The sequence below is a fragment of the Myotis myotis genome, unplaced genomic scaffold (genome assembly GCF_014108235.1).
Source record: "Myotis myotis isolate mMyoMyo1 unplaced genomic scaffold, mMyoMyo1.p scaffold_m19_p_12, whole genome shotgun sequence".
Taxonomy (NCBI): Eukaryota; Metazoa; Chordata; class Mammalia; order Chiroptera; family Vespertilionidae; genus Myotis; species Myotis myotis.
In genome coordinates this window covers 46,300,001-46,326,854 of record NW_023416316.1, presented here as the reverse complement: position 1 = coordinate 46,326,854, position 26,854 = coordinate 46,300,001, and the positions used below count along the sequence as shown (strand labels likewise).

The 26,854-nt window shown below is 41.8% G+C and overlaps 1 protein-coding gene across 2 annotated transcripts in view; it reads left to right on the top strand.

Annotated features, from left to right (window-relative positions):
* GLIS3 (GLIS family zinc finger 3) overlaps positions 1–26,035 on the top strand; it is a 451,227-nt gene extending 425,192 nt beyond the window's left edge. Inside the window, exons 10-11 of one of the 2 annotated variants that reach the window (XM_036331014.1) lie at positions 20,227–20,409; positions 21,534–26,035. In XM_036331014.1, coding sequence (XP_036186907.1) covers positions 20,227–20,409; positions 21,534–21,670 — 320 coding nt within the window. In that variant the 3' untranslated portion in view covers positions 21,671–26,035. The remainder of the gene's footprint in view (positions 1–20,226; positions 20,410–21,533) is intronic. The other variant, XM_036331015.1, reaches the window with a different exon arrangement.
* Positions 26,036–26,854: the final 819 nt, after the last annotated feature.

The window sequence follows — 26,854 nt, the reverse complement described above, 5'->3', positions numbered from 1 at the left end:
TATTATCTCTCTTACGAAGTTTATGGCTTTAATGAGCATCATCACCCCCATCCTCTCTGTACTCAGAGAAAAATGCAGTAGGTAGAGGTAAGAGAAAAATGTCATCACTGTATTTTTAGAGATGGGAACTGATATATAAAAGTATGAAATGTCTAGGCACTGCTGCCTGGGCAAAACACAGGCATCTTTAATAAGAGGTCCACATTTTCAAGCCATGTTCTTAATCTATGTGTTTCTAAGTCAAAAGAAAAAAAATGCATGTATATTTATATCTTTCCATGGGGAAATATCCCTGTATGTAGATGCTGTTGCATTACATAGATCCATGAAAGGTGAGAACTCAGAGGGCCTTTGTTCTTACAGATAAATAAGAGAATGAGGTCCATTGAGTTTTCTTCATGCCAGACTCATTTATACAGAGCTTAGATGTTGTGTGTTCAATGTATATTTTTATTGAGACATGTTTTGTAAAAGGCATAATTTGAAAATATTAATAGCACCACTTTTTCAAGTTTTCTCACCTCGTGAGTGACCCAGGACCAGGGCCTTTATAGGTTGTGCATCCACTTTATTCATACATACTGCTTTCATTAGCAAGGTGGATAAGGTGTCACTGTTTTTGATGTTTGCCTGTTGATAGCATCCATGGGTCTCTGTTTGGGTAGTATCTCCAAGGCAACTTCTTGGTACATCTTAGTCTTTTATTTTAGATGTAAACACAAGAACAACTCTTTCCAATCATGTAAGCTTGTTCTTCAGCCTTTTCTTTCTCTTTAGGACTGTTCTCTTGTCTGGGCAAGCTTTAGAATCTTGCTGGGATTAGTTGCCTGAGAGTTGATATTTGTACATTTTGTTGTGGTGCTAATGGATAATTTCTTTGTAAGTGCCCTATTCACTCCAGGCTGTGAGAATGCCATGGGAATGTCTAGAGCAGCATTTTCACAACCTTCCTGCTTCTGGACTCATCAAGGAGAGGCCAAGTTCAATTCAGCAAGTGTGTATTGGTCACCCACTTTGTGCCAAGCAAACATGAATGTCATTTAATCAGTGCACTGTGATACATGCAGTAACAGAAGGTATCAGAGGAAGGTACCAGAGAAGGGTTCTCTTGAATAGGGTTCCAAAGATAAATAGTTCATTGGGTAGGCCAAGTGTAGAGAGGCATTCCAGGCAGGGGGTAGCAAAGTGCACAGGCAAGGACACAAATGACAGCATTGTGCATGCCTAAAGAGAAGAGCCAAGGGAAGTTTGTGTCTGCCTGGAATGCACAGGTTAAGCTGTGGAGCAGCGGGGCAGGAGGCTGGGGAACCAGCAAGGCCAGCTCATAGAGGGATTTGGGGCCATGCTAAGTGTAATGCTACTGAGTGAAGAAGCTAGCCTGGTATTTTAGGAGAGTCAGCGAGGGGGGAATAGAATGGAAGAGGTGGGAACATTACATCTTGACTGTTGAGATTTTATTGGACTGCATGTATAGAACACCCAAACAATAGTTCAGCTCACTCAGATACAACTGGTAAATAGAGAAATAAATGATGTCAGAATGATGTAGAATTATGTTTGTGCACGCATTCTTTCCTATGCAAGACAAGCCGGAATAGCAAGAGAAGAAAATGAAAAGCCCTCAGCCTAGCTGCTGCATAGGCAGGAGCCCTGTCAGCTCTCTTTTAATAAAATTCGAAGGGCATGACCCCAGGGGCTCTCTCCTCAGAGAGTTGCACACCTGGCCTTGCACAGCCCTCAGCCAGTGGCAGATCACAGTCCTTCCTAAGTGCTGGTCTCTCACCTGTTGTCTCAGTTACTGCCAGCATTTCCAGTTGGCATTTCTGTGCATTTTTAATAACCACTGAGTTGCTTCTAGCCCCACAGAATTGGCTGCCCAAATTCTCTCTTGATTATTTTGTCACTGCTATAAGTTAGAAGATTTTAAAGATTTTGAGTGGTCTGACCCAATCCTAGTTTTCCAAAAGAGCCTGTTATTTGTAACTAGAGGCCCAGTGCACGAATTCGTGCACAGGTGGTCAGCTGGGTTGCCCCAATCAGGGCTATCGGGTGGACCGGCCAGGAGGAGGGGCTGCAGCTAGCCGTGGGGAGGGGATTTGGGCAGTTGGCTGGCTTGCCCCTCTCCTGATGAGGGGGGCGCCTGGGGGTGGGACAGATTTAGGGGGAGGGGCCATGGGAAGTTGGCTGGCCGGCCCCGCCCTCTGGCTGAACTCCTGGTCGAGGGAACAATTTGCATATTAGCTGTTTATTATATAGGATATTAGCCTTTTATTATATAGGATATGCATTTGTACAGAGCACAAGACTTCGGGATTTGTTTACCCCGGTATAGCAGCATGGAAGATATCTAACAGTAAACAGTGCAGGGTGGAGAAGCAGGCCCACAAAGCCAGCAGTGTGCCAGCCTCCTCCCAACTTTCTGCTCTGCCATCCCTAACAGTGGCTTCCATCTCCCTTTCACAGTAGGGATGCTGATACTCTACATATCTTGTCCCAGTTTCAGGCAGAAACGGGGGAGAAGAGTGAAGGACAAGTGTACTCTGAGCTCGGTCCCATGGCTACCCTCATAGGCAAGGGAATCTGAGAAGAGAGATGTTTTAGTGCATTTGCCATGCTTAACAAAATTGAGGTTCTGTTCATAATGTTTACTGGATAGGCACACTGCAGGGTCTGCCAGATGTTCTCTGGGATGGTTTTCTAATCTGTAAAATGGAACCATCTCATGCATCCATTCACACTGATTACCTCTTAGAAATCAGTGGTAAAGCTTAGAGGTATCTTTCTGAGGGTTCTGCCCCATTTTATATCCTTAGACCCCATTCTCTTAGGTTTTTATACTTTGCATTGCCTACTCTTGTTTTCACCCCTCTGGACTTGCAGGCTGCCAACATAAAGATTTCCATCATCCATGGTCCAGTCATTAGATTTCATTAGGAAAACACCATGAGGCTGCCTCCCCAGCCTGGGCCATTTGATATCAAGGCAGCAGCAGTGGGAAGCGGGAGCCTTCTCTGTTGGTCCTGGCTCCTGTGGTTCATGAGCTGTCTGTCTCGTGATTTAAAGCATGCCCTGCCTGCAGGCCCCAAAGAAGCAGGCCAGTTCACTCCCAGACAATGGTGGCATTTTCCCACTTCGGTGTGGAGCTCAGTAAGCCTGTCAGCCAAGTTCAAATTAACTGCATCTGGAAACAAAAGGTTTCCAGCCACCAACAGGCCTCTAAGAACAAACCATGTAAATGGTTTGTCCTACCCACCAGCCAAACCACCTTTCAGGCTGAAGAAATCTCTGAGCATTGATACTTAAGTGGAAGGGGGTGGCAGGTACAAGTGTAACTTCTTCCTGGGTTGTGGGCTGTTTGCTTACAGTGATTGTGCAATGGTACTTTCCAGAAAGAGCCCTATGGGTCATAGCCACAGCTGATCTCATTTCTGGGAGTTTATAGTGTTAACTGTGGAAAGGTTATTTTTTAAAGGCAAATTGTAGAGACAATAAACATACTCTCCCTTCACAGGAAACTTAGTCATATCTGCATATGTGAGGTTGAGAAATGGTGAAGTAGTAAGCCTAGAAATGGCATTGCTTACAACTGAAGCATGTGCCACAACTTCCCCTCGAAACTCAGGAAAACAAATGAGATTGATTGTAAATCCACAGTGTAATATTCTCCACTGAGAAAGTTGTGACATATTCATAAGAGGAATGAGCCAATGAATGTGCTTCATGTGATTCCAATGTTATCATCAGCAGTCATAGTCAGGAATGATTTTTGGTATCAGCCACGGTGTTATTAATGCTTATATAGTAGTAAGGATTGATGATTAAATCCAGAGAAATTCTTAATTACTCTTGTACACTTAATTACTAAAAAATTACCCCAAGAACAGCTTTATAGAACTAGTACTTGAAAAATTCTGACAGTTTGCTACTTATAGCAAAGCAAAAGTTAAATTTAGGTATGTGTGCTGGTTCCAGTCAGCATCTCAACAAGCTGGGTGTTGTGGGAGAGGCATAAGATGGTCATAACCAGGAAGGCTGATTCAGTGATTGATTTTGGAATGACTGAACTGTGAATAATCTACATATATAGTTAAGCATTTGTACACGCAAGCACACACACACACAGAGATTAAACCCATGTATCAGTAAGGTTATTAAAGATGATTGACTCAACCGACCATAACTAAATTATACATTTCCTCAGGGCAGGGACTGGGTCCTCCTTTAATGCTTTGCACATAGTAAGTGCTTAATAAATGTTTATTGAACACACATGAATGAATAGAAAGAAGGGGAGGAGGAAAAGAGCCATTTTCCCTCATGGCTTCTTAGTCGGACTGGTGGAGCCAGCCGTCGGCAAAGCTACGACCTATAACCAGATTTCCATGGCCCCTCTTTTCTGGGCACTTCCTCCAATTTCTAACCCTTCACTTTAGATGTCCAGTTTTTACAAACTACTTGAGACTTCTCTCTAGAGGAAATAGGATGATCTAATGATTCTGTAGGACACCTTCTGATGAGTATTTGCATTTTAAGGGGATACATGAAATACACCTAGCTTTGAATGTCTGGTAGTGAAGCTCTGTGCAGTGGCAGCTCTGCGTAAGAGGCATTTTAAGGCATTCCCCTGTTCCCAAAAGCACTTTGAAGTTTTCAGAGCTTTCCCAGCCACTAGCTGATGTACTCTCACATTGGTCCTATTATCTCAGAAGAGGCTGTTCCCAGAAGAGGAAATTGTGACTTGCCCAAGGTGATGCAGGAAGACAAACAGCGAGCTGTACAAAATAAAGAAGACTCTGGGGTCAGGCACATATGCCTGGAGTCCCATGAGCAAGTCATGCAATGTCCTGAGTTTCCTGAATCTAATAAGGGTAGTAGTGCTTCTCCTTCAGAGTTGGTATGAGAATGAGGAAAAGTGCCTGGTCCACGTAGATGCTAAGTTCACTACAGCTATTTAGTGTTGTTATTTTTCTACTGTGTACCAGATACTGTATGTTCTGCCTACAACCACTTATGTTGTTTAACCCTTGCAAAAACATTAATAAAAGTATCAGTAAACCCAAGTCGCATACCTAGTGAGTATCAGAGCTGGCTTTATGAGCACCGGCTGACCCCAAAGCCCACACTCATTCTCCTCCATGATTGTGCCTGTAGACACAGTCCTGTGGAAGTTTTTTTGTTACTTGGGAATTATTTTTGAGGTTAAGTGTGGAACCATTAAAGATGGGGTTTCTTACAGGACTAAATGTTGCTAGCAATACAAGTACTATGATTCACAATTTCCCACCAACTGCTTGATCTCGTGTCTTGGCACACAAATTGCTGAAAGTCTTTGTGTTGTTGTTTTTTTGTCTGTGTCAGCAAGTGAGGTGAATGCTTATCATGGGATTTCTCATTAATCCTCACAACAGCATTATAAAGAAGGCATTATTTACTCCCATTTTACAGATGAGGAATCTGAAACACTAAAACATTAAGCAACGTGCCCCAAATTTCTTCATCTTGAAATGATAGAGCTGGAAACTGTACCCAGGCCACCTGGCAACAGAATCTGTGCTCTTTGCCAGTGGCTGTGCTGCCACTGTTGCTTTAGGGGAGGCAGTGCCCACTCTCTAACTGCCCCCTGTGGGAGTCCCCAGTGGGAGTCCCCAGTGGGTGTGTGTGTGTTCATCCTCTCATGTGCTATGTTTACTGAAGCACAAGCATCGGGGGAGCTGGCCAGGGTTACCATGCTCTCAGCACCACCCTTACGTACAGTTTAAAATTTATTTTTTACTTTTTAAATTAAATATTTTTTCTGTTTGTTTTTAAATGCTTAGGGTACTTGAATATAAAGAGTTTAAGTTACCTCCCAGCCTTATGCTCACCTCAATTTCACTGCCCAAAGGTAATGGTTATTAAGATAGTGAGTACTTTTGCAGATCTCTTCAAATGCTTACAGAAATGAAATGTGTGTGTGTATGTCCTTACATATACTTGTATGTATATATGTACATACCTACATGCCCTGCTATAAAAATGGCCTCACGTTCTGTATTTTATGACTTACATTTTTTTAACTTAATAAGATACATGCTTTTGCTTTATAGGTCAATGTATATAGATCAACTCCTTTTAAAAAAAATTGTATAGTACTTATAGGAACGTAATCATTTCCACATTGATGGACATGTATATCTTTATTTTTTGCTTTTACTAACAATGCTATGTTAAATGTCCTTATATATGTACTAGAGGCCTGGTGCATGGATTCATGCGCCGGTGGGGTCCCTCGGCCTGCCCTGTGGGGTTCCGGCCCAAATCAGCCTGGTGCACAGATTTGTCCAGGGTGTGTCCGGCCCATCTCACCCAGTCCCGATCAGGCCAACCAGGGAGCGGCCCAGGGAGGTTGGCCGGGTGGGGAGGGAACATGGGAAGGCTCCAGGATATGTCCGGCCTGTCTCGCCCAATCCAGACCCTAGCAGCAAGCTACTCTATCAGTCTGAGTGTCTGCCCTCTGGTGGTCAGTACACGTCATAGCGACTGGTCGAACAGTGGTATGGTTGGACACTTAGAGTATTAGGCTTTCATTATATAGGATGTATGTGTGTATGTGTTTTCACACAAGTACTCTCACACATATATATGCTTTGCCTACTTTCTCTAGGAAATATTTCTGAAAAAGATACTGCTCAATTAATAGGTATGCACATTTAAAAAATATTTTTTTATTGATTTCAGAGAGGAAGGGAGAGGGGGAGAGAGGTAGAAACATCAGTGATGAAAGAGAATCATTGATCAGCTGCCTCCTGCACACCCCACACTGGGGATCAAGCCCGCAACCCGAGCATGTGCCCTGACCAGGAATTGAACCGTGACCTCCTGGGTCATAGGTCAATGCTCAACCACTGAGCCACACCAGCCAGACAATAGGTATGCACATTTTAAAGTTGGATAGGTACTGGCATATATTCCTTCCCAAAGGCAATACCAGTTCAGACTCTTACCAACAGAGCATTGGAGTTCCCATTTCCCCACATTGGATATTGTCATCATTTTAATTCCTGCCAATTTGTACAGCAAAGTTGTTTTTATTTTTCCTTTGGTTAATAACATGATTGAGAATCTTTTCATATTTTTATTAAGAGCACTAAAGGTAGTTTAGTCATAAAAGGGATTAAGTAACAGGAACTATTACTTAGGTATTTATATTATTGATTAAGTAGTTTACCTGTTCTTTCACCCGGCCAGTCAAGTTGTGTCATGTGCGACTTGTGAATGTTTTCTTAATTGGAAATAAAAAACTTATTGAAGAGAAGGAAGATATCCAGAAAATTTCTCTTTCATTGACTATTGTGACTTCTCTGTCAGTTTACTTAAAAACAGAATGTTTAATGAACATTATTACGGATTTAGTGCTTTTTCATTCTTTTGGGGGAAGTAATGATGTTTCTGCCAGAAGCAAATGTTCTCTGTGATATCTGAAACTTATTAAGTTTAGCCTCTAGTGAATGTAGCTCTTAAAATCAAGTTAAATATTTCTTAAAATTTTATTTTAGTGACTGTCCCATTGTACTCTTCAAGGATGAACATATTAATGGCAGTCTGTAATTATTGTATTTTTAGCTGGAACTTTCCTTATAAATACAATAAGCAGTTGATGGTTTAGAAGAAAAAAATGTGACTAGCTATGGGTGGAGTTTCCTAAAATAAAGGGAAAAATACCCCACACATCAGGAACATCTAGGTTACTGGTTCTGGTTACAAGGCCACTGTGTTAACAAAATAGAACAACAGTAAACACTAGACCTGGTTTGATCTGTGCCCATTCAGATCATCTGGACTTGGACTATGTTGCTAAACAATCCCAGTTTCTTAGAATTTCTAGTTGGTTTCCTTACAATTGTGAGTGCTCTCTCTGATGACACAGGAGTTTTCCTTCTCTAATCAGATTGTTCTGACTAAACTTTCCATTTCATTCTTCTCCCAGGTCTTTGAGACCCAGACCTTATAAGACACAAGTCTATTGAGGTGAAAACTTCAGGCATTTTTCTAGATCATTTGAGTGTAACAACCAACCCCACCCTTCCCTCATTTCAACACCAAACCCAATCTCATATCACATCCCAAAGTAAAAACCTTTCCTTCAAGTTCTTAAATTTCCTCATCATTATGACAAAATAATGGGATCTGAATAATGATTCATAGGACCTGAATTAGTCAAGCAGTTACCCAAGGTCTTTTGCATTGTGGATCTATGTTAATGCAGTGTTTTAATCAATACCACTAATAATACCTACATTTTTATTATGAGATATGTTTTATCATTTACTCTTAAGGACAAAATTTTCATCAGTTCTTGGTTAACTATAAAAAAAACTTCATAGTAAAATATTTTTTGGATAAATACCTGAATCCTTATTATAACTTTGTGAAGAAAGAAGGAAATATATTTCTGCCTCTATTTAGAGATGAGACTCAGAGTAGTTAAGTTCCCTGACCTTGGGATGGTTTCCTAAAAGAATACAAGGTGTTCTGTGGATGAGATGAGTTGCTTAATTCTCCTGCGCACTCTTTTTCCTCAGTGACCTCACTAGCATTGAGCAGAAAAGGGTGACTTGGAGCAGCAAAACCCTCCAGGTCAACTGGACAGGCCCAATCATGTTTTCATCATCTTTGATTCTTCTTCCATTAAAAAAAAAAGTCAGTGATAGAAAGGGAAGTCACTTTACTTTTCTGAAACTCTGATGGACTGTTGTGTATAAGGTTCATAGATCAGAATCTCTGAGCTCAGCTGTGGCTCCCTCACCATCACTATTGTCACCAAAGCATCTAGCTGTGCATGTCATTCATTTTTTCATACTCCATGTTCAGCTCCAATTGGATGCTAACTCTACACCAGTAGAGGGTACAGATAAAAGTCCCTGCCTGTTCTGAGCTTATATATAAGGGGTGATTCTTGCCAAGCCAAGCCTTTGAACTGAACAGTGAGAGAGTATTCCTCTTGTTCCATATGTGGGCAGGGAATCATTTGATCTGTTTATTTCCTGCAGCACATTACCACATTTTTGAGATGCATAATATAAACTTAAAAAATCAAGAGTTTGGTGTGCAATGGAATAAGAGTAAGCAAGAAAGGAAAGGAAAGACCCTGTAGTCCAATCACAACCACCAGAACATGACCCTCCAGTGGCAGTGGGAAGAAGTCCGCCTAGCTGGAGGGTTGGAGCAGAAACAGAAGGTCATAAATTGGATTGTCCATATTAGTAGTCAGTGTCCACAAGGCCTAACAAGATTTAAAAAAAGTTGGCAAGTTTCCTGGAAGCCAGATGAAAGGAGGTGACAGGGATCCTGGGATCCAGTGACATTCTTTAGGTTACACCAGTGCAATGTCCACTCTGGTACCTCAAATCCACTTATATAGATTTCTGTACTCTTTTACTTCAAACCCAGTTTTATCTCAGTATAATATTCTAGACTGTTGATTTTAGAAAGGCATGACAGTATATAACAGGGACTTAACTATGAGGCAGAGGTTCAGTGGGAGAAGTAATCAAGCTATTGGGGCCCACTCTTTGAGAGATTAGAGTACTGGAAGATTGTATAACCATAGACTTGGATTCAGAGAAGCAAGAAGTCACCGTGCAGCGGATATAATGTGGGAATTTGGTTACAGCTAGACAACAGAAGTCTAGGCCACAAGATCAGCATGGGGTCAAAGTAAGACCAATACTTCTAAGTCACTCCAGTAAGGCCCCATAATTTCACCTTGACCTAGAACTTAACTTGTGAGAGAAAGGCACTGTGTTAGGAAGGGAAATCATCTTGATCCATACCTGTTGAGAGTATAATTTATGATCACTTTATTAAAACTTTATCTCCAAGAGACCCAGAAAGGGCTGGGGACCAGCCCATGGGGAAGAGATGCCCATCGGAAGAGCTCTTCTCCCCCATTTCAAATGAAATAAAAGTTTTTCTGTTTTTTTTTCTATCAGGATTTTATTTAGAAAACTTTTCGATGATTAAAAATCATCTGAAGGTGTCCTTAGAGCCTTTCAATCTTTCATATAAGGAATACCTTGTAAAACATGCATCTCTTGGTTTTGAGAATCTCTATTTTATGTAATCTCAAAATGTGCATTATCGCTCTCAGGATTCACTGAACCATTTTACTATAACTGTATATACCCACACATGACAATTACTGAGACACATTGCAATTAGTTTACTTTGGCAGCTTATCATTTTGAGAATTTGGAAGCCATAGGCCACCACGCATTAGAGTTTTCTGTGGGTTGGAGATATTTAAATGAAAATCAATTACATCTCTTAACTAAGAGTATTTTATACATGCCTTTCTTCTCATGCAGCCTTTTCCCATTTCCTTATGCTCCATTTCTAAACACGCTCTGCCTACTCCCATCTCTTTACTCAAACCTGTACAGACATCCATAGCAGACCCTGTCCCCCTTTCAGTACCCCACACCCTGGAAATGAGTGTATAGCTCCCAGGGTGAGAATGTGGCTCACAGTGTACATGTGGGGGCACAAGAGAAGGAGAGCACCCAGGGTATTCAGAATGCATCTCCGTGTGGCCTGTGGGCTGGCAGCAGAAGCTCTAGGTGAAAATGGCCTCGCTTCTTGGAAGCAAGTGGACTTTTCTAACTGGAAGTCCTCATGCTGCAGCCCATCTGAGGACAAGGGGACCAGGCACTTGTTCCAGGGGTCAGCTTCTGAGCCACTATCATGAGGTGCCTTCAGTAGGAATGCGCCCAAGTGGAATTTTAAGGATTATTATTTCCATTATTTTCCTCTTCCTCAGTACAGTAGCTGCTTAAATGTCAGTTGTAAATAGCTCTAGTGCTTTGCAAGCTGGTTCAATTCTGAGCCCAAAGAAAAATCTGTCTTCTTTACACAGTCTGTGAGCTGTTCCTGCAGCTTCCCCATTTATAGACTCTGTATTAAAATGAGGAGACAGTTTCTCCATTACTAATAGGGAGGAAGCAGAGAGGAGTTCTAGCTAGATAAGACCTGGATGATGTTTATGGCCAAGACCAGGAACCAAGACAAATTGTGGCAATTTCACACATCATTTTATATTTAAGGGTGGTGGATTATGAGAGAGAAATTGCTTAAGAATGGCTTATGCCCTGACCAGTGTGTCTCAGTTGGTTGGAGCATGGTCCTGTGCACTGAAGGTTGTGGGTTTGATTCCTGGTCCAGGCACATACCTAGATTGTAGTTCGATCCTGGTCAGGAGCATACAAGAGGTAACAGATTGATTGATGTTTCTCTCTCACATCAATGTTTCTCTCTCTCTCTCCCTCTCTCACTAAAGTAAAATAAAAAAAATAAAAAAGAATGGCTTGTGCACTATACAGAATCTATAAATACTTCCAAGCTTTTCATGGTAAAAATGATTATTGCCATTTATTGAGGACCTACTACATACCAGGGAATGCACTAGATGCTTTTATAAACACTCATGATGTTTTTCACACCCTATGAAATGGATATTTTAAAAGAAAATGAGTCTCAAGAAGGAAAATAATATGTTCAGTGACACACAGTTGGTCAGTGAATCACCCAGGATTCAAACCTAGATTCAAGTTATTCATGCAATGGATAGAAATAAAATAGTAATGAAATCAGAAAATTGGCACACAAAAAAAATTCTGAAATGTCCCTGTTTCTATTCTTGAGGGTTTTTAGAATTTTTCAGTGATTAGGTGATTTCATCAGTTGTACTAATTAATTCAGTGCTTTCTTCCCTAAGGAAAATGTTTGTCCTTTATGAATCTGGCCTGTGATTTGGCAGTGAGGGACCTCAACAGAAATGGCAAGATTTTGTTTATGTTGATTTGGTCCATGAGCTTATTAAGCCCTAATCATCTATGTGAACTATGTCACTAAACAGACCAGGGTTTGGCTCCTAGTTCTGAAACTTGGTAGCTGTGAGGGTTTGGGGAAGTTATTTTAACTTTTTGTTTCTTTGTATATAAATTGGGGACAATACTACTTATCTCAAAAACTGGTGTAAGGATGATTTTCTATGTAAAATACAGTCCCTTCTCAGAGCATATTAGTATTAGTTTTTTTCCTTCTGATAGAATTTTCTTAATGATTGGTATAATAACACTAACAAATACATTCTTTTAAAATGCTAGAGCAAGGGGACTGCAACTGAGAGAGGTCTGCACTCATTCGGATGTTAAATGATGACTGTTCTAGTTCTGCCATTTGTTTTAAGATAAACACTAGATCCATGAGTCATTTCAAATTCTAGATGTTTGTAAGTATTAAAATGGTTGTATGAATTTTCTACTTTTCTCTTATTTGCATGGTATTATATAAACAAAGTATTGGCTATAATGGCAAGGGATTCAAAAGTTCCCTCTGCTTCCATCTCTTTGTCTATAAAAAGAAAACATTTATGTTAGTCACCTACATAAAAGACAGGAATGTCAGATGGCTACCTAAGAAGGAATCTTAAGTGTTTTCTAATACTAAGGTACCATGTGAGTAGGAAGTGTGTGATTCCAGGGACTTTCTCTGAGTATATTTGAATGCAGTTAATCAGGCTAAAAAGATGTAACCCCAGAGACCCTATTGTTGGGGCCTTTAGGAGGTTTACCAACAGATTTACCTGTGTTGTTCTCTTTCATCTCATTGGTTTATGTCGTGGCTTTCAGAAGGTATTCAGAGGGGCTGGCTCAAAGAGAGTACGGGGAATCACAAAGAGCCAGAGGGTAGGAGAAGAAGAAATTTGTGAGTCAAGGGAAGTAGGTTCACATGTCTTTTTCTATAAATCCCAATCCCCGGAGCTCTCTGATTTGAGTCCTTCTGTTCATCCCTTGGGCTTATCCATGCCCCTGCACATGCAGCCGTCATGTGGCTGAGGCCCAAAACTCTACACTTTCCAAAGTAACTGACAAAATTATAGTCTCTGCTGAAAAATAGTCATGAAGCTTGTAAATATACATTCTTCCTTCCACTTGGCTAGCAAACAAGTGTACTACCAAGAAGCTTAGGCTCTGTCAGCTCTGCCTCTGCCACTGGTCTCTGCTACCCAGGCACAAACTAGGTGTGCACCCCTCAGCCAAGGCTGGTCCTCAGCAGAACTGTGAGGTGGCCTCCTAATTATCCCTGCTATCATGGGGCAGGGCCAGACAAAAGGAGCCATGGCCAACACTTCTTAAAAAGTTTTCAGAACACCCAAACTTGTTTCTGTTTCATTGTTTTTTTCCCCTCTTCCTACCTTGAATATATTCTGGAAAGAAAAAAGTTGCATCTGTATAGATTCCTTAAAGAAAATTTCCTTTTTATTGTCATATACAGTATGAAATTGTTATTTGGTTTCTCATTTATATACTTATCTTTCTTTCTCACCTAAAACATACACTTCAAGAAGACATGTATCATGTTTTATTCATCATTGTGTCTCCAGCACTTGAGTAAATGCTTAGTAAACTGTTGTTGAGTGAATGAAAGCATAAACATTGGAATGCTTGTGTTATTAGAAGAATAGGGGAAAAGAAAAGTGAAGAGTATCATTTACAAAGTGCTAACTCTGTGCCAGGCTCATGCTGGGCATTTACATGCATCATCTATATATATAAAAGGCTAATATGCAAAGTGTCCTCTTGGGAGTTCCACTGGGAGACTGGGAGTTTGATCGCTTGCTATGATGTGCGCTGACCTCCAGGGGGTAGTGCAGAATGAAGGGAGCCCCTGGCCAGCAACCAGGAAAGGGAGGCCCTGGCCAGCCGCCAAAAGGCCCTGATTGGCCCTGATCGCTGGCCAGGCCTAGGGGCCCTACTTATGCACGAATTTTGTGTGCCGGGCCTCTAGTCTCTTATAATCCTCTTTAGTCTTCACAGTTACACCATGAAGTAGATACTGTGAATACCCCATGTTCTAAAAATAACAACAGCAAAGTCAGGCACACACCTTAGTCAGTGTTTCTTCTGAAAGATCAAGGGAATGGTGACTCCTGAGATTTGGGCTGAACATTACAGTGCTTGGCCGGAACCCAGAAACAATGCACTCTGATTCCACAGGGGTTGAGGGATTTTCCATCCGAAGATATCAAGGCGTCTTGGGAAGTGAGTGCTCTTAGCATTGTTTCTGAGAACCTTCACAAGGGATCTTGTCAGGCCTGATTGGGCTACGGTCTAGTTGGGGAAGTAGCTAGGGGCAACCTTCCTGATGTTCCACACATGGGCTTTCTGCATCTATATGTGGTCATTATGGTCCGGGCAATGTCTACCTCAGGAAAGGATCAGCCTCGATTCTGGATGTTGTCCATCCAGCACTGTTCTGGTACTCAGAATTTGGTGGTGTTTCCCAGCCACACCATAAAGGAAAAAATTATTTTGTTTTTCAAAGCCATCTGCTACATAAACAAACCCACTGAGAACACAGCTCCTAACATAGCACTTGACAAGGTCCAGGCTGACGGTATTTCACTCCATCCATGTGAGTATGCAGTTGGGTAGAACCTCTGTTTTGAACATCACAGCTCATGCACTCCTCATAGCAGTGGGTGTGGTGACCTAGCTCCCAATCTGCAGGGATGTGGGTGACACCTTCCCTTCTGCTTCTCCTATTTCCAGAAGCAAAAGTGGTTTCTCCAGGAGAGCTGAAATGCCCTGGGAGTTTAGCTTAAACAATGTTCATCAGCCCTATTGAGGGGTTGAGAGTTGGGTGACCATTATTTACTTATTGATATATCTTTACTGTAGTACTTACCAAAGATTGGAGTGCTAAACTTGTAAGGAAAAGACCAATATAATAAAGAGTCTAATATACTTCCTCTCTTTAAGGCCAGGAGTCTAAGAATCATTACATGGTTTTCATTTTAACCCTTGGTGGGTCATGCATTCTTCCTTCAGGAATTTAATCAGAAACATTCCTGAAACAAAGTCTGCTAACCCTGGGAATAAAGATTGCCCTAAATCTTTGCTGTGCTGTCCAGTACAGTAGCCAAGAACCACATGTGGCTATTTAAATTTGAATTAATTAAAATTAAATAAAATGTAAAAGTCAGTTCCTCAGTCCCGCTAGCCATGTCTCCAGTGCTAGGTAACCACATGCAGCTACTGTATTGGACAATGAGATAGATAGATCATTTTCATCATCACAGAAAGTTCTATTGGACAATGCTACCTGGAGAATTCCCTTCTGTTATCATAGTTAGTAACACATTCATTTCTCCTGTAAATTTTCCCACTTCCACTTTGCGAAGGAAATCCACACCCAGATTCATGGGGCTGCTCTATCATCATTAGCAGAAGGAATGACCATGAACTCCTGATCTAATCTATCATCAATGACCAGTGACAAGGAGGAAGGGATTTTAAGAATGAAATTTAATAATATGTGAAGCTCACAGATAACATTAGGGGACAAAACAGTATACAAAACAATATGTATAATATTCCAGTTTTGTGTGTATATATCTGGCTATATCTGAATTGTAAAAATAAAGATAATTTTTCCTATATTTGTTTATACTATTCTACATTTTCTGGTTGGTACAATTAATTCCAAATATTTTTATTGTTAGAGAAACAGGTTAGTTTTTAGAAGGAAAACACACTTCCCAAAATTTACAAGAGGAGGAATGATTCCCCTTGACCCTTAGGAGCTGCAGCTTGGGTAAAATCAGTTTATGTGCACATTCCTCCTCACCCCCACACCATCCCATCCCCTCCATTCTTGGAGGTAACATACCTTCTGAAATGGGGGAGGGGTGGTTTTTATAACTAAATAGGACACCTAACATTTAATACCAACATAGATGCATAGGTGCATTCTTAACGCTATCATAAATGTGTGTTTTCTCACTCCACCTGCATTACCCATCCACAAAGACAAGTTTCATTGGTCTGTCCAACAGTACCTTGATCAGCATTTGATAACTACAATTGACCTACTGACTGACAGATTGGCTGACCTTGCCATTGCTCTTAGGTTTTATGCTCAGAGAATGTGTTAACATCTTTCCTCATTTTGCTTTGGGTCCGAGAGGTAGTGTTTCTTCCAAGTGTACTATGTGAAATCCAACAGCTGGAATACAGGAGCCATTCATAAAAAAAAAAAAAAAAGAGTTAGGATTTTTTTCTCAGTTTGTGTGTGTGGCAAGACCCTAATAGAATTTTTAAAAATTTCATTAGTTTTATGGAAATAGCACTGGGGAGAGGATATGTTAAAGCTCTTTGATTTGAGTGACCACAGTCATCCACACCAGTGTTTTTGGCATCTGTAGTAACTGGCTTCTTGGAGGGAGGGATTTAATAAAAGAGGATTTTCTTTCCCTGAGTTGGCTGTGAGAGTGATACAACATGCTTGTGGGGCCATTCTGGTTTTGAATATTTCTCGTGTCAGCCAAGACACCCACATGCAGGAATTACAGTCCACTCTGCCCTCTCACTCAGGTCCAGATGGACAGGGGAAACTAGGAAGCGGAGCCCAGAATGTTGGGCTTACTATTTAACTTTGTCAGGCATATTTCACTGTATCCCAAACCTTTTATACTCTTACACATCAGAACCCTCCAATTAGATTGAAGCCATATGCCATTTCTGCTGTTTCATAGAGGCATGAGAGAAGACTGGCAAGAGAGGATGAATTGGTTTTCACAGAAGACAGGTGAAAGTCTCTATCATGACCTGACCCACCTGAATGAATTATTTCCCAATTTGGGGAAATGAGGGAGTTCAGTGAAAAAATGTCATCTCTTCTTGGAAGAGTAATATTACACTAAGGAATGCTATCAGGGAATTTATGGGTGACGAATTTAAGCAGAGCAAGCATAGGGATAAATAGCAAATACTATCTATTTTGCTCAATGAGGAGATATGACATACTAAGAAACCAACCATGGTGGTTCCTGGTCATGTTTTCCTCCTGATGGGCATGCCATGATTGCATGTGCTTGGCCACCAGGCACCCAAAGTCATGGTCAGTTTAAGGAACTCCCAGACCACAAAGCTGCACATCCCAGGTTTTTCAGACCATTTAGACTTGTTGCTGTTTTGAGCCCACACTTGGTAAGTGAAGAAATCAGGATGTGTGTCAACTAGTGCAGGATCTGGGAACCAACTTCAGCATGAGGTATATGGCTCAAGTCCTCAGAGGGCTAAGAATGGTCCGGAGAATTCTGCCTGGGAACTGTACATGAGCTAAATCCTCACTGCTGTGCTCATTCTTACATTTTGTTATTGCTGGAGGAGTTATTGCCTTTTTAAAACTTTATTTCTCAACACTTTTTTTTATTTTTAAGAACTATATTATTGTGGAATAATTTTACATTTTTATTTTCCTTATTTAGTAAACATACATTGCATAAATTGTGTTATTAAATATATATTACATAAATATCAATCATGTAATTAATTATAATATTAGGTTGTTATATAATATGTAAATATTCATTTAATTTTCATAATCATTCAGTGAGGTGTAGATACTATGTTTATTTCCATTTTTCAAATTGGAAAACTAAAACACTGACAGGCTACTTCACCAAGCCTATACAATTAGTAAGCAATTGAGCTAGGATTTGAACCCAGGAAATCTGGCTCCAAAGTACTTGCTTTTCATCACTATTAAAATTCAGAAAAATATAAAGAAAATAAAAGGACAACTATACATATGCTGCCTTGTAGTCTATCCTATACATAGACTTCCACATCATGGAGCCTAGTCTCTCCATTCAACTTTGTATCTTGGCTTTTTTCCCAGCTGAACCTTATAATAGTCTTTTCACATTATTAAAATTTCCTTATAACTATTATTTTAATGGCTACTTAATATGCCCATCATGTAGATGTACCACTATTTGCTTAACCATTCTCTTATTTTCTATAATGACAACTAGCACTGTGATGACCATCTGTGCAGAATTTCTTTTCTCCTTTGGACTATACTTTTAGGATACATTCTCAGAAGTAAAATTGTCATATCCAAGAGTATGAACACTTTTTAGGCTCTTGATACAGGTTGTCAAATTGTTTTCCAAAGGTTTATACTCTTTTGCCATGTCTGCAACACTATGCAGAAGTGACTTCTTCACCAGTCTCACTCTGGCACAGAGAATATTTAGGAATCTTTACTAATGTGATAGGTGGAATATAGTATTTCATCATTGCCTTGATTTTTATTTCTTTGATGGCTAGAGGACTGACAGTTTGTCCATGTTGGCTGATCCAATTATATGGGTATTTGAGAGGTCTGTTCAGGTGGTTTGCCTGTGTCTGTCTGTTGAAAGCAAATGGAAACCTTTGAATATCAAAAAGAGAAGAGCCTCATGCCCTCACCCACACCCCTGTTGTCTGTGTCCATTGGTTAGGCTTATATGCATGCATACAAGTCCTTTGGTTTATCTCTCCCCCTTACACCTACCCTCCCCTACCTTCCCTCTGAGGTTTGACTATCTGATCATGGGAGTGGGGGGGCAATGTGGGGATAAGAACATATATGTAATAACTTAATCAATAAAGAAAAAAAATAAATAAAAAAAGAGAAGAGCCAATAATTTTCCATTCTTCTCCTGTCCTGACATGGAATTTCTTTGGGTATTTTCCTAGTCTATACTGCTGACATACATTTAATGTTACCCCAGACCTTATGTGGATTTTTTCTTGATTCTATATAAAGTATACAATTGTCTGCTTATAAAGGATATTATTACTAGTATTTTGTTTTCTTCTGTGAGTGTACAATGTGCATAAAACTGCTCTATCCCTGTGTCTTGGATCATAAGCTCCTAGAGGGCCAGCCTATGTCTTACGAGCAGTTCAGCTCATATTCTTTGGTAATGCTCCTAGTAACCATAGAACAGGCCTCCCAGCCAAGGGTAGTATGAACAATCAGAAATGAGAAGAGTTGTGAGCATAATAGGCTGGATATGTCAGTGCGCCCTGGTTATATTTAAAGAGAGCCAAAAAGAACCCAAATAGCACCTCCCCTACTTGATGATAGGAGCTCAGTTTTCTTTAACCAAACATAAAGTCTTTCCATCCTAAGAAGAGGCAGTTCTAATAAAGGAAGGCACACAGGGCTTGGGCCCAAAGTCCATGGGTTAGGGTTAGGGTTAGGGTTAGGGTTAGGGTTAGGGTTAAGGTTAGGGTTAGTTCTGTGTTCTCTATCATTTAATGTTTGTGGTAGGAACCCTGAGGCACTTCCTCTACTAATCCCTCATTTTTTCCCACCAAAAACAGAGTAATGGTATTAATAATAACTGACATTTATAAAGCACTGTTAAATGTTATAGATGGGCTTCCTTATCTAATGACTTGCTTAATTTTCACAATAGCCCACTGACATAGACAGTGACATTCACATTTTACTTTTAAGGAGACAATGACATGGAGTTTATAACAGAACTGCAACTCTCCCTTCAGTAAAGTATCGAATGATGATTTCATTAATTATTTTTTAAAGCATACTGTAATCCAAGAAAGTAATCCATTAGCCTAAAAGGAGGCAAAGAGGAAAAAGGAAAAGGAAGGTGTGGAAGATTATAGAAAAGGACCACATAGGATCCCAAGGAAAACTCCATTAAGTGACCAAAAAAATTGAGAGAAGTGAAACATGATTAGCAAAATGTTGATGATTATTTTAAAATGTTAAGAAATATTTCCACACATTTCTTCATTATACTATTTGTTCAGTTTTCCCATTTGTTGCAAAGATCAACAACAATAATAGCTGAGTAAATTGCAGTTATCTAACTGTGGAATGCCATGTAGCTATTCAAAATAATGAGGACGATATAAACATGTATGAATTTATCTGTTACAAGGACAAGTGAATGACTAGATCTCTGTTGCCTTTTAAAAAAAAATTCTTCAGATTTTTACTGTGAAAATCAGAGTATAGGATAAAGGAAGGTTAGGAAGATGTGCTCAAACTCTAGCCTGGGAAGGAATGTCCTCTGAAGGTAAGGCCGTCAGGGTCCAGGACTCTTTGGATAGTTTAGAGAAAGTAAGATGCCTTCTAGTTTCAGGTACCAGAGCAGCAATAAAAAATTCATAAGCCAACAAACTTTGATAGCCCCTGAAGGTGGAAGAGCTTCTGTCCAAAGGGTACATTCCAGATGCTTACTTAGAAAGTTTTACAGGTGAGCTTAAAAGTTAAAAGCATTTTGTCATATGAATCTAGGCTGAGTGAGGGTCTAGCTGGGTTGGAATGATCTTTGGAAGTTGGGCCTGACAGTAGCTTAATGCTGTGCTTGCATTTCAGGATTTTATGGGCAGCTGCAGACATTCTGCCCCCCACACTACCCTGACTCCCAGAGGACTATGCCACCCAGCAGCTCCTGCAGTGTGGTGCCTTCCTTCGAGGACTACTTGGTCCCCACGTCCATGGGCCAGGATGGTTTTGATGTTTTCCACAGAGCCTTCTCAACTCACTCAGGCATTACAGGTGTGTTGGAGTCTGACTTCAGAACTTGGGCAGACTGGCAGGAGAGACCAGTTGGGTTTCCTGTGACTGGCTGGGCTATACTTTACACTGCACATGGCTGCATCAAATACTGTTGAATCCACCTCTGAAATGTCTCTCCTCTTCACCATCCTCTCTGGCCCCACTTCCACTACCCTAGTCCAGGTACCATTGTGTCTCTCCAAGACAACGCAGACAGCCTTCCAATGAATCTCCCTGCATCAACTCCTGTCTTTACCATTCTGCCTTCATGCTTCCGTATACTTCCCAAAATGAAGGATAAAATATATAATTTTTCTGCTCAAATACCTTCATTCCCAGTTGCCTAGAGAATAATGTCCACTATTTTTTAAAAAATTTATCTTTATTGTTGAAAGTATTACAGAAGTCCCCCTTTTTCCCCCCCTTGACCTCCTCCAGCCAACCCCTGCCCCCTTCCCAGGCCTTCACCACACTATTGTCTATGTCCATGGGTTATGCATATATGCATACAAGTTCTTTGGTTAATTTCACCCTACCCCCACCTCCCCACTCCCTCCCTTCCCTCTGAGATTTATCAGTCTGTTCCATGTTTCTATGTCTCTGGGTCTATTTTGTTCATCAGTTTATTTTGTTCATTAGATTCCTCATATGAGTGAGATCTCTCAGCATGCCATTCAAAGTGCCCATGAGTTAGGCCTGATTAGACTTTCCAGAACTCCCTCACATATGTCTCCTGACATGTTCTGCATCTCAGCTTTGCCACCACACTTGGCCCCACATTTCCCTCCCTCTCTCTCTTTGCTTCCTGTTTCCTCCTTCTGGAATGTTATTTTTTTAAAACCTCCCCTCCTGTAAGAATCCCATCCTTGACTCAACTTTAAGATTACCTTTTTTTGAGACCACCCTCACCCTTCCCCAGAACACTTCACTTTTACTAATACTCGGCTCATACTTTGTGCCAAGACTTATATTGGCCATCTGTCTGCACCCCAGACTTCTCTTCCACCTAGGTGCCTGAGGACAGAGACCTGCTAATGGGGCTAGGTCAGCACGGTCGCTCATTGGACCCCGGTGGGTGTGGCGAGGTGAGGCAGGTGTTGACTCTTGTGTTTCTTCTCTTCCAGTGTACGATTTGCCTTCGGGTTCCTCAAGCCTCTTCGGAGAGTCTCTTCGCAGTGGGCCTGAAGACACCACATTCTTGCAGATCAGTGCTGTGGACCGCTGTCCTAGCCAGCTCTCCTCTGTCTACACTGAAGGGTAACAGCTACCGCTCCACTGGCCTCCACTACCACTGGCATCCGGAACTTTTTGTTGCTTGCCACCTATTGTGTTCATACCCTCACAGACTGCATGGAAAGGGTGGCGACCGAGTCAGTGGTGTCTGCGAAGTCACAGATGTGCCCTGGAAGGCAGGGCTGATGGTCAGAGCTAGGCTTTATGGAAATGTTTTTATTTGCTCCTTGTTCTCTCTGGGTTTGCTGGTGACCAGCAGGATTGTCTTTTCAAAGGGAATTTAGACTCTTTCTCTCCCAGATACCTGTTTCCTCCTGGCTGTCAACCCTCAGAGGACACAGATGAAGTGATGTGCATGTGAAAATGTAGTTTGGGGACTGCCCTCTCTGAAAACCCTAAATAGAGAAGGACAATGCAAATTGCCAGAAACACAGAGAAGTGCCCCCCACCCCCATGCTCCTCTCACTCACTGCTGGCCAACGCTTAGCCAGGCACACAGGAACCCCAGACTTGCAGCACAGGGGGATCCCCAGGGCTCAGCATCAGCCAGCCTTCCAGTGAGTTGGCTGCCTCTCTTCCTCTCCTCTTCGATATCCCCACGCTAACCAATTGCTTTTCAGTGTTTCTTCAAAGGCAAAGTGAGGAGGTTCTGTTAAGTACAGGCCCTTGAAAGGCACTACAACTTGTTTTATATTCCAAAAACCTTAGTTGCTTCATTTTAAAGACTTGTAATTTACATCTACTTTAAAAGGAAAAAAAAAATATTTAGAAGTCTGTTCTTTGGATGCAAACTATTTTAATCACCCCAACTACATACATTTTGCCACAGCTATGTGGCTCTGCCTGGCCACACCTCACAGCACCTGTGAGCACTCCTGGAATGTTAGTTTTGTATATAGCAACGGCTACCTGAGGGAAACAGGGTGAGCACACCCTCTTCCCAGTGCTGTAGCAGGAACCCTAGCAGGTTAGCTGTTCGGCAACCCAGCTCCACCTCAGAGACCTTGTTCAAAGTAAAAGGTCACACGACTGGTTCACCCATTGCTTCTGCTCTGGTGCTCTGCCCAGAGACATGCTAGATGTGAGCACAGGGACTCACTGAGTTATGTCCCTAGGTTTTCTCAGAAAACCAAACTAGAGATGCCCTATGTCGTTACTTTGCACAGCCTTTGCCCTCCTCCCTCAGGATATCTGCCATCTGTCTGTCTCTCCCCTGTGCTTCTCTCTCTCTATTTGCATTGTTCTCACCCTCTCCCTGACTGTGGTTCAGACATGCCCACCACCATCATTATCTGACCATCAACTGTTAGCAAGGTCTGGCCACAGGAAGGTTAAGGAGACAGTTCTGGAAAGGTGGGCAGAAGAAGGCAACCTTTTTTTCTGAAACTCTGGTTTGAGGGCACTTTGCCATTTGATATGAAGCCTGAAGAGGAAGCCATTTCCTGTGGCACCTTTACAAAGCTTTACAAAGATCCTGAGTCTGATGGCCTAGGCTATAATCATCAGCCCAGTCCCAGATACCCAGTAAATTTGGATATTTCAGTACTGTCACATTTCATGCTTTCTTTTTTCTCTTTTAAAAAATGTTTTCTGAACAACAAAGAAACAATGCTGTTTGTCAAACAGAAATAATTACAATCTTCAGTGAGATAAGTACACAGTGTGGTATCAGACTTGGGACCTGGGGACAGGTGTATCCTGACAGGTGGGTCCTCCCAGTCCAGCTGCGCAGTCAATAGTATTCGGCCTGCTGTTGGACTTCATTCAAACATGTGGTAGGATGAGTTGAGTACAGCACCAAGCATGGGTCTGTTTTCACAGTGCACCTGGTCAGTCTAGTTCTCTGACCAATGAGCTCTGATCTGAGAAAAGCCATCGGGCAGATGCCTAACTCTGCAGACAGGTTATTCACTTGAGAAATGCCTGTTCTACTTAATGAGAAGATGCCTGTTGGGCTCCCTTTCCAGATGAGCCCTCAGACTGCAGGGCAAGTATCCTCCTCCTTGCAGACTTGGTGGGTTGTGTCCCTTGGCTGAAGCAAGGACACACGCATCCTAACACTGGCATCCCTCCTGTGTCCTTTGTCACACTCTGGAAAGAAAGGGAAGCTTCTCAGAGAGACAGTCTATTCATTCTTAATATTGAAGCCTTTATGAGGAACTCAAAATACATATTTTTGTGATGAGGAGGAAAAAGATTTGAAAGGCAAGGTGGTTATTGCAGCTGATGTTGTCACCCCTGCCTGTGGCTTTATATAAGTTAAAGTTGAAACGGGGAAGGAAGACAAAGCCGGAAGCTGAGCCTCAGAAACCATGGATGCCATCTTCTTTGGCTGGAGGGGATGCTCCTATGCCAGTCTGTCTCACCGTGGCTTCAGGGTGGTCCTGCCCCTCTCATGCTTCACTGTGGCTGGATGGAGCCAGGGCGAGCCAGGCTGCAGTAACACCTGTAGGGCCTCTTTCCTCAGTAGAAATTGGGCCGGCCCCTCAGGAGGCATTCCTGTTAGCAGAGGGCATGCAGTAAGCAGGCCCAGGCTGCCTGCAGTGCTGAGAGCCCTTCCAGGACCCTCTGTGTTTCCTGATGGTGCAGGTCTGAGCTTATGGCCTCAGGACAGGACACTCAGGTTCTGGCTAGACTCCGCATTCTGTCCTTAGATCCCAGAATCACATCTGACCTTAAAATGTGTTTCTTGCTTGCTTTCACATTGCACAGGATTTATATATGCTTTCATTATAATGTTCGTAGCAGTAAAAATGGAATGTTCAAAAATTTACTACCTTCCACTTCTTGACCTTTTTAGTCTTGACATGTAACCATTTTCATTAACATCCAAACAGAGATTGTCATTACCCTTTTTTTTTTTAGTAAAAACCAGTGCCTAGGAAAATACATGCAGCCCAAAGCTAATTAGCCTCTTACATAAAAAGAAGAAATCAGTATGCCTAGAGTCATTTAATTTGCTGCATTGTCTTCATTCCCTAAAGGGACTGCATCAAAGTGTCAGTTGTAATTCAGCCTTGGATAAGCTGTTAAGTATTATTTAAATATTTACTATCCGGTGGGGTCCTTTTCCCATGTCTCCCCCAAATTACATAGGCTATTTTAAAACGGATAGTAGGTCTTCAGTGGCTCTCAGCAGTGTCCACTGGTGGAACTGAGTGTTGGTTTGTTCTGGAGCTTTCACATTTCCAGCTGTTAAGCACATTCATGCACCAGAATGGAGGTAAATGTTCATCTCCCTATCCAGGAACCTCGACTGTTTCAGTTGCCTCAAAGTATTGGGAATAGTGATTGTAGACAATTTAATTATTTGGTGTTTTATTGGACTGTTTGACCATGTCATTTTATAGCAGCGTTTTTTAATGGCACTTTTTGTTGGTGGTGTGGAATTTCTGCGGTTACTTTTTTTTTTTTTTTTTTGCAACGTATAAAGCAAAAACGTCACACCACTCATTGGAGAAATAGTGAGTGTAAAAAAGAAGAGATTTATTTTGTACGGACAGCAGAGCATCCTGTGTAATGTTGCTGACATACAGCACTTTGGGGGGAAAAAGTGGAAATCTGTTTTCCATAAATCACACAGACTCTTGTATATAGTTATATACACTCACATAGAGAAATGAACTGCATATATCATACTGGATATGGGGCCGATCTTACTCTAAGGGCACATCTGGTGCTTATTGTCATAAATCTTTTAAAGAATTAGGTACACTTTTTTTCTATTAATATGTATAGTTTTGTGATTTGTCACAGTTATGTTTCATATAATCATAAGTTATTTTGTCTTGTTTCATGAAGTCCTTTTTTATGTCAAAAGTAAAATGAAGGTTTTGTGCACTTGGTACCGAATAAAACTGGAAATGGAGGCTATGCCCACCGCTTGAAACCCTCCCTCAGCATGTCATTCCAAAACACAATGGCAACAACTGCTTTTTGTTTGTTTGTTTTATTATTTTTGTTTTGTTTTACCATCAGCCTCCTTTATATTGAGATGGTAATTATAATTAAAAGCAGCTGGTGGGAGAGGGCGTGTCCAAGGCCAGCTTTAAAATGCTGCATTGCTCTGGGCCAGAGCTGCAGCCTGGATTTAATTATAGATATGAGGACGGAATGGCAGTAAAAATGAATGTGTCCCTGAATCCTTTACATGTTGGGAGTGTCCATAAATAAAACATGAAGTTTTATTTCATCAGATTTAATTAAAGCTTTTATACATGTTTTATTGGTTATTCTATTAATCCGCTTCACAAACTGGATAAATGTGCGCCAGGGTTTGGGGTTTATTTGTGTCTTTTCAGTGTAGTGCTACATCATGCTTCAGAAATGCCTCAAGTGCTTGGACCTCCAGGTGATGGGGTTTCAGCGTGCTGGCCATTGGTGGGGTGGGCGTTTTCTGTCCAGTTTTTCTAAAGCCCTGTAGAGAAAGACACAAGCATCAGCTTCAAACTGACCTTTGAAGTCCCCTGGTTTTTCTGAAAGAGAAAGGGGCAATGGCCATTTCCCTGTTCACTTTGCAAGCTTTGGAAGGCCACCCGACCCACCTGCTGTGATGACCTTCCTTCCTCAGCTCCCATCCCTGGGATGTGGGCGGCGGGGGGGGGGGGGGGGGGGAGATGGTTCGTGGTTTAAGTTGCACGCTGTTCTGAGCAGCGTGCGGAAATCTCGCGATATCTCGCTCTGACGTGAATTACGTCCCTTACGCGCCCTCAGGCCTCACGTCAGGCAAGAGTCTCCATCTTACTGACCAGACAGTCCAGGCACCGCCGTGTTGGCGTTCAGGTAACCGTCACTTTACTCAGTAATGGCGCCAAAGCCCATGGGTCGCGATGCTGGCGGCGGGATGTGCCACAGAGAAGCGCGCGGTGCTGGATGGGCGTCCTCAGGTCTTGAACCCCCGGCGTATGATCTCAGGTCATCATGGGAAGGTGAGTCTAAACACGACGTTTAGGGAGAGCGAGCACATCACAGAGCTCTTCCTGCAGGATTTCGTTACGACGCCCCATCTTATTAGTAGTAGCTACTACCTTACTGTGCTTAATTTACAAATGAAACTCTATCACAGGCACGGATGTGTAGGGAAAAAGCAGCGTATGTGGTCTGAGCCGTGGTTTTAGGCATGGTCTGGGGGTCTTGCAACCTGTTTCCTGTGGGTAAAGCGGCCTTGCTGCATGGCGTTTAGGTGGGAAAGTATAAAGAACCACAGGGAAGA